Source organism: Anser anser, assembly GCF_964211835.1.
Source record: "Anser anser genome assembly, chromosome: 2".
Lineage (NCBI taxonomy): Eukaryota > Metazoa > Chordata > Aves > Anseriformes > Anatidae > Anser > Anser anser.
In genome coordinates this window covers 51,808,111-51,816,401 of record NC_139721.1, presented here as the reverse complement: position 1 = coordinate 51,816,401, position 8,291 = coordinate 51,808,111, and the positions used below count along the sequence as shown (strand labels likewise).

The following is an 8,291-nucleotide window of genomic DNA, read 5'->3' as shown; positions in this document are numbered from 1 at the left end:
GCTTTTATGGCATCGCCCTTCTCAAGAGCGCTGGTAGGTTATTCATGAGGCGCTGTGTATCTCCAACACAGTCATTGGCCTCTATTGAAATGCAGTTTACGAAAGCAGCCTACCAAGAAAGAGCAAAACACTCCCAGCCAAAAGACAGTTCTGGATTTTGTAACCTGAATTCCTAAGGGGGAGCACTGTAATTCCTACAAGTGATGGAAGCAACTCGGATCACCATTTCTCTTCACAAAAAAAACAAAACAAAACAAAAATAGAACCACAGGTGTTCAAACCATGCTGAAGATGCTTCAGGAGTGTTCTATCAGATCTGCCACGTGTTCCGTATCACACAAACTAGAGGATATAATGATGAGAAATGGAACAGAAAAGAATGCCTTCTCCTCACACACCCAAAGCAATATAGACAGCAGAAGTTCTCAAGATATATTGTATATAGTTTCATTTGGATTGCAAGAATAATGTATTTTCGGATAGAAAACAAACAGCATAGAGGCAGCACACCTTCCTTCTTCCTCCAGCCCCATTCTGTGTTTTCAGAAAAGATAGGAAGAAAGAAAAAAATGGTTGCAATGAAATACAGTGAATTTTATATCGTTAGTGCTGAGATCTGGTAAAAGGCATCACTCAAACACTGGGCTCAGACACAGATTTTTTTTATTATTATTACTATTTTAAAGAAAGCACTAGAATTAACCATGTAAGGTTAAAAAGCAGTATTAATATTGTACTCAGTGTCAAGAAATGGAGTAGTTAAGATGGTAAAAAAACCTCCTCAATTACACCCATAGGATTTTAACATGTTAATGTGCAAGTCTAAGACAAACATCATTAATTTACAATGTACTAAAATTTGAAGGATGGGAATTTCTTCATCATGTATGCTCACAGTAGGAAGTGAAGTACTCAGTCACTGAGAATTGAAGTACTCGGTCACTGAAGTACAAAATCAGTATGCTTAAGTGACTTATGACTCATTGTTAAGGCAAAAATAGATAACATGGCTGTATAAAGCTGCAAAAATATTTACAGATATGATTAGATAAACAGTCCAATTCTAGCATGAAAATGTTTAATGACATACTTAACACAGCAGTGTTTTATTTGAAAAAAATTATCATAAACTGCAAAAATCTAGCGAGGATGAGTAACACTGACATTTTTACTTGTGCCTCCCAAATCACCGATCTCTGTTCCTAAGCCTCTGCCACTCTAAGCTTTCCTTTCTCCCTGCCCATTTCCAGTCTTACTGCCAAGGTGCAGGTGTGCCTGAGCAGCCCCAGAGTACGCAGAGGCAAAAGCTGAAATACTAAAAATGTATGCAAAAGGTCCCAACAAGAAAAGAGGAAAAAAAGCAGATCCAGAGGAAGAGGAAAAAAGCGCTATCTGCAGGCATCCAGGGATTTGCTCAGTCATCCTTGTCTTTTGCTCCGTGTTTAAGGATGCGTGTGAACTCAATGTAGTTGAAATTCCCCTTCTTGTCGATCGGTGCCTCTCTGTAGAGCTCATCTACCTCCTCGTCTGTGAACCTGTCTCCCATTGTCGTCAGCAGCTCTCGCAGGTAGTCCTCTTGAATAAACCCTACAGGGTGACGTAAAGAGAAACACAAAAGGGAAGTTGTTTCTTAGCGAGTCTTCAAAAGCGGCACGATGAATGTACAGCCCCGCCAACAGACATGCAATTACCTAATACAACATGTAAGATGTGCGTTTGCACCAAAAGCCCAAAGTACTTCCCTAATTGAATTGTAAAGAAATTCTTTCAATGCAAAGGGGAGGGAGAGAACTTTGATGCATTTCATACATTTTTTTTAGAAGGCCTGATCTGCTGTGATCTAATAATATCTATTTCCTTATATTGATCTTCAGCAGTTCAAAGTCAAAAGACACGATCCTGAGCTAGGAACATGGTCACTACTAACCTTCATTATAAGCACTTCTCTTGATTGAATTCTATTTTTCTTGACTCAATTAGATACATTTGTGCATCCTCTACAAACGAGTTTCCTGTGGGGACTAAATAACCACTGGTTGGCTCTTCACTGCTGCACAGCGCCGTTGCTGGAGGGTTTATGTGGATGCAGTGAACTGCTGGCAACCATCCAGGGAAAGAGTTTCTAACAGAAAAGACTCGCAGACAGGATAGAGCAAGTTAACTCAGGAAGGAGGAAAAATGTTTACCATGGAGAGGTAGAGGCAGAAGATCTAGCCAAAAGAGGTAGGATATACAACGAGGTGTTCTGTTTTTTTTTTTTTAATGATAAAATGTTAGCAGATTTTAGAGGAAACTATCAAAGATATAAAAATGAGCGGCTGATGATTTTATTACTGCAAAGAAAGCTCTGTTAATTCAATTTCAATAGGTGGGCAGAACCACCAGCTGCCAAATAATTCCAGGAAAGTTTAGAGATTAAAAAAGGAATGTGCAAAATAGACACAGACATGAGAATGCAGGAACTGCTTAACATTGAAGTAAGACCTATCATGCCTTTACATGCACAATAGTTGCTTCCTTTGAGAAAGAAATCTGTTACTGAACTCGAGTTGGAGAAATATCAGCAACAGAACGGAGGTAGAAGTATGTTTCAAGAAGAATTTTTTTACTGGGCAGAACAGCTGGAAATCATAAGTAGACACCAACAGTGACTGATGTAGAATTAGTTAGGATGTGATTTTTACAAAAAAAAGAGTTCTGCTTTGGAAAGAGAGCTGTATAACTTAAGCAAACAGAGTTCATTAGAGAGAAAACCAAGAAGGAAATCAGGGAACCAAAAGGCAGTCAATGAGCATGACAAATTACCCTGGGGTTGGTCTGTGCTGCAGGGAAGGGGGAAAAAAACACCAAAAAACACAACAAACACATGTTACAACACATGCTAATTGAAACAGCATCATATCCTAGTGCAGACAAGTCCATGATTAATGACTCCAAATGAAGAAGGCTAACAGCAATGTTATCATTTAAAATCAGGAGGGGAATGTTCAATTAGCCAGGCCCTACTTAATTGGGTCAAATTTTGCAGTCCTCTCTTTGCAGGTGTGAGTAAAGGGGGGAGGGGGTGACACGACAGGACATGACACAGACAAAACAAACTAAATACATTAGGCTTTTTCCTTCTGTAGTGCTACAGAGGCCAAATAGTGATGAGGGATGACATAAGGATTAGTATTCAAAGAATGCAAGGCCTTTCGTGGTACAAGTTTAGCCTCGAGGACTTAATCGCTTTTGTCTGAGTGGGTAGGTGTTTAAGCACCGACCTGGGTTGCCAGACTAGGCACACACTAAAAGTTTTAGCAGCACAGATTATAAAGCATAAAGTCTACCCACTATCCCTAAACCAATCTCACACACAATTTCAACGTAGACAGGGAGTAATAAATTAAGGAAGCAAAATTTAAGACGCAGCCTTTGGCAGGCAGCACGAAACAGATGACAGTGCAGGATCAAACAGCAGACAAAAGTTACACCAATTTAGAAGACAGATATAAGCTTTAATACTGATTTCATAGTACTACTAGTTTATGTGACAGTAATGCTGAAGTAATGTACCCAACTAGATGGACAATATAGGAAAAGTAAGTAAAAACAAGTACTACTGCTTTATCCTCATCAAGAAGATCTGATTTGGATTATTCTCCTTCAAAAGAACTACACTAATGTTGAGTATAAAATCAGGTCCGTAACACAGACACATGGAGATTATTAAGTGAAAAGAAGGAAAAATAAAAAGAAACTTCAAATCTGAGTATAAAATGAGTAACAGGCAAAGACAACATGGGTTCTACCTTACGCTTCATTTTTAAAAGTGCGTTTTGATTATTATCATTCAATAAAACAGCGTAAATATCTAGCATGTTTCCTGGTAAAAAATTGAGGATGGCACAAGACGTAAAACGTACTGTGGAATCATTATCTTCAAGATATCCTAGGACTAAACTAAAACATTTATCGTGGAGAGTTTAAAGACGATAAAAATCGATCTTATCAGTACATGGGGGCCTGAACTAGTAACTTATTATTTACATAGACACAGAAGGTCACTGTTTAAAAGAACGGGTAGCACAATCATTTTCTTTATATCCTAATTCACAGGCTCTTGTTTTCGTGCACACAAAAAACCCCTGTAGCACGTTGAGTCAGACTACCTGTGGAGAGAAAATAATTAACCTACTAACAAAACTTCCTTCTCTAGGAGATGGTAAAGAGATTTCCCTTGAGAGGGAGGAAGTCAATTAACATTTGAAAAGGCCTTACCAACAGAAAGCCTGTTTACCTACATCCCAGCAGGAAGGGGATGCGCTTTGAAAAGGCAAAAGGTGCTAAAAATACACAGACAGAAAACAGCTGTTTGAAACGGAATAATATATCCTTTGAAAGAATCTAGAGCGCACATCCACGGATTAGATTGAAATATTTCGGTAGGCAGCTGTGAGAAAAGTTACAGGTGTAGCCAGCACTCTAGATGTGACTGCATGATTTCTGCACGCACTAGCACGGCAGCCCTGGTACTCCGTGACTGCACAGAATGCCCTAAGGATCCATCCCTGGTCGCTACGCAGTTCTCCAGAACCTCAGCCTACATTAGTAAATAAATAAAAGCCCAAACTCTAACTTCATGATTGCAGACACAGCCTTGAAGGTTTGATAAAGTAAAACTGAGCTCTGCATTTTTTTCCCTCCCACTTCCTTGCTACGCAAGTCAATTCAATGTCATTTCTGCCTTCTGGCCCCACCCTGTTTATCTCAGCAGATCACCACGGCTACAGCCCTTGCTGTGCCTTTAAAAGGACTGAGCTGGGCGTGATGGCGTGACACACGGTATTTGTCATCAAAGCCTAACACACACTAGGCAAGACAAGGGGTCAGAAGAAAGAGTTTATGTACTCTGGACAATCTGTCTTCAAGTATTAAACACAACAAAGATTCAGATGTGTCTACTGCAGGGAGAGGACAAACTCATCTGTAATACAGATTTCACATCTACTCCCTTTTAAGTGCCACAGAAAAATCACAGCTTACTGATTTGAATTTCTTACCTTCTTTGAGCAAATGCGTCGTATTTTGTACTTTGAGGAACATGCACGCTGCCTAATTAAAACACTCTTCTTCAAAGCCCCACAGAAGAATGTTACTACTAGTTCTCAGTGTGCAGCCAGAGCAGCCAGACAGCTTTCACTCTCACTTATTACTGAGTCAAATTCTCATACGTGGCAGCTCATGCCATCTAGGATTACTGTGGAATACTTCATTTACAAAGGTGCAAAAGTCAGCCTACTAATTAGAAATCCAAATAAACAACATAAAAATACAATACCCCAAAGCAGCTGACTGTCACCCACATACCTGTTGCTTCTTCGTCAAAGCAAGCAAAAGCATTCCTGATTACATCTTCCGGATCGGTGCCGTTTAACTTCTCACCAAACATCGTGAGGAACATCGTGAAGTTTATGGGTCCCGGAGCCTCATTCATCATGGCATCTAGGTATTCGTCCGTTGGATTCTTTCCTACAAAGAAAAACATTCAGATTTGTTTTAGCTTTCAAACTGAACACAACAAAAGTCATCTGAATAGTACAATATAAACTGAGACACTTAAAACCCAACAAAAGTCATATGAGTAGTGCAATATAAAGTGAGACACTTATAAGCTATCCCAAATGCACTGTTTTAATTATAATAAATTTGCTTGACAATTGTAAAGAGAAAAGGGACATTACCAAGGGAGGCAAGCATGTCATGCAGATCTTCCTTGTCAATGAAGCCATCCCTGTTCTGATCAATCATGTTGAAGGCCTCCTTGAATTCCTGTATCTGCGACTGATCAAACATTGCAAATACATTGGAAGTGGCGCGCTGAGGGCGCTTCTTGGTGGTCTTTGTCTTTGCTTTTTTGCTAGACATGTTGGCTGTTGGATACTAGGAGAGAAGTAAATAGAATAAGGTCAGAGTCAGGGCATAAAAAAAATGCACTAAGCTTAAAGCCTTAACGTTAATGTTCAGAAACAGAATACACCTCTAACACCCTTACATTTCCTCTCACCAGAGCCTATTTCCCTAACCAGGAAGTGCAAAATAGAAGCAGGAAATACAAGTATCAGTCAGACTATTAACTAAGAAAAGTGACTAAAACAAGATGTAAATTGCACTTAATTTTCACTGTTAAAAGAAACTGTTTTCGTCTTGATTTCCTTCTTAAAACGTGCATCTGCAAGAATGGAACTTTGGTCTCACGTTTAAAGGAGGAAAGTGAGGTTCTGAGAGCTGTTGCTAAGCTTGTGAAGTAACTTTGTACGGATACAGTGTAAGTGTGTGCAATATTAGAGTAAGGGGAAGAGAAACAGAGCTCAGTTCACCTGAACAAACCCTGATGTGCCTATGCTTGGCAGTATACGCACTTATAAAACAGTAGCCGCTGTTTTGTATGACAATGGGTCTCTATCTCTGCCTTGCATTCCCTTATTTAAAAAAACAAAACCCTGACATTAGGAGAACCGTGCAAGCTGGTTTTCTGCTGATACCAGTAGCTGCCGTCTGACCTCAATTTACTTCTATCCATTTAATTTCACCTGAACCATGCTACAGGTTCGGCCTACCTGAAAGCTAGTCTCTGCTGCCTACTCGCTTAAGCAAAAGGGGAAAAAAAAACACCTCAGGGCTTTTGCTCGTCTCCCTAGCACAGGGTGTCTTCACCTGTGGCAGGCTGAGAGGCAGGGCAATGTCACCCTTCGGTCACTTCATCGTTCCTGCCGTCATTTACCTGTTGCTATGGCTTCTGCCGGGGAGCAGAGCAGCTTTAAGACAGAGGGAAACGGGGGAGGACGCCTTTATCCTTCAGAGCGAGCGGGGGCCGGCAGGGGGCTGACGGCGACGCGGGGCGCTGCGCCACGCCTCGGGAAGCCGCCAGCAGCCAGCCGGCCGCACAGAAACCCGCCCGCGGACAGCGCACGGCGCCTGAAGCCGCACCCAGGGCCCCTCGAAGAGAAATAAGGCGCATATATGCGCGTTATTTGCCCCCCGGAGGCAGCCCGGCCGCAGCCAGCAGCCCCCCGGCGGCCGCCGCCCCCCGCCGCCTCCCCTCAGCGGCAGCCGCCCCCCAACGGCCGCCGCCCCGCAGCCGCCCCCCGGCGCCCAACGCCCCCCCGGGGACCCCCCCCCGGCGCCCAACGGCCTCACCCCAGCGGCTGCCGCAGCGGATCGGGGCGGCGGAGGAACCGGCGGCGGCGCTTCCTGGACAAACCACCGCCCCGCCGGGGGCGGGCAGCGGGCCGGGCAGCCGCCGGGCGGCCCCCGCAGAGGCAGGCGGCGGCGGGGAGGGCGCGGAGCGGGGCCGCCGCCTGCCCTCCGTGACGGCGGCCCCCGCGGCGGAGGCTCCGCGGGGCGGCCCCGCAACCGCTCTCTCCCCCCCTCCCCCCCTCCGGGAGAGTTGGTGCAGCCCGGGGGCAGCGCCGCCGCCCCTCAGCGGGTGCCCGGCGGCGGGACCATTGCTGGAGGCAGGGGGGGAGCCGCTGGCCGGCCGCCATCTCAGCGCCGCCCCGGCTGCGGAGCCCCCCTCGGGCTCGGCGTGCCGGGAGGTGGCTGCGGCCCCTCCGGGGGAGCGACCTCAGGCTTCAGAAAAATGTTGTTTAGTTCATAAAAGGATCTGAAGTATTGCCAGTTCGGAGAGCTGCGCTGTCAGCTTGCCGTTCTTTCATCCCCTTTCCTACCTGTCACCGGTTTTGCTGGTATACAGCATATTTATGGTAACCTAGTAACTAAATAAGAAAAGGGAAGAAAAAAAAAAGATCAGAATTCTGCCAAAATCACCGATTACACTTACAGATGTTTCAGTACAGACCTTTACAGAAGTGTAGGCACTGCACATACTGAAGTTAATACATCCTCTGGAAGCTGTGGTTCCAGAGTTGAAGGGGGACGCGTTAATTGCTAAAAGGCCCAACTTCCCTTCCCCTTCCCACCCTAAAACAGAAGAGCAGTAGCTCTTCTGGGCTCTGAGAAGTCAGCCTAATGAGCTTCTAAGGCTACTCCCCTGAAGAATTTTAATGTCACTTCCTCAAACCTGCCTGAAAATGCAGTGGAAAAAAGTTGCTGAACTTTGATGAAACAGGAGCGTGGTCCTGGGAAAAGTACTGGTGAAAAATCCCCAGTACCTGGGGAAAAATCCCTGTGCTTACTGCATACGGCACATGGTTTCGTAAGAATTATATGCACGGTGTGAGTGGGCGGAAGAGTGGCAGGGACACCTAGACAATAATAGAGTCATTAAAATACTCGGTGATAATCTCGAA

The 8,291-nt window shown here is 44.2% G+C and overlaps 1 protein-coding gene across 3 annotated transcripts; it reads right to left on the bottom strand.

Moving 5' to 3' along the window:
- Nucleotides 1-646: 646 nt before the first annotated feature.
- On the bottom strand, nt 647-8,054 carry LOC310894169 (myosin regulatory light chain 2, smooth muscle minor isoform). 3 transcript variants are annotated; one of them, XM_083823974.1, is made up of 4 exons: nt 7,841-8,054; nt 5,724-5,922; nt 5,350-5,511; nt 647-1,587 (listed from the first exon to the last, which is right to left on the bottom strand). In XM_083823974.1, the coding sequence occupies exons 1-4, from the start codon at nt 7,865-7,867 to the stop codon at nt 1,415-1,417; spliced, it is 561 nt and encodes a 186-aa protein (XP_083680100.1). In that variant the 5' UTR covers nt 7,868-8,054; the 3' UTR covers nt 647-1,414. The 3 variants fall into 3 exon arrangements, with proteins under 3 accessions (XP_083680100.1, XP_083680101.1, XP_083680102.1); XM_083823975.1 differs by lacking the exon at nt 7,841-8,054 and adding an exon at nt 7,180-7,366; XM_083823976.1 differs by lacking the exon at nt 7,841-8,054 and adding an exon at nt 6,764-6,970.
- Between the last annotated feature and the right edge of the window lie 237 nt (nt 8,055-8,291).

Excerpts from the sequence above, each read along its gene's own strand:
- LOC310894169 (XM_083823974.1), bottom strand. The coding sequence starts at position 7,867 with ATGTGCAGTGCCTACACTTCTGTAAAG. Across the intron at positions 5,923-7,840 it reads GTGCCTACACTTCTGTAAAG|TATCCAACAGCCAACATGTC; the intron begins GTCTGTACTGAA and ends CTTCTCTCCTAG. Across the intron at positions 5,512-5,723 it reads TGACATGCTTGCCTCCCTTG|GAAAGAATCCAACGGACGAA; the intron begins GTAATGTCCCTT and ends TTTTCTTTGTAG.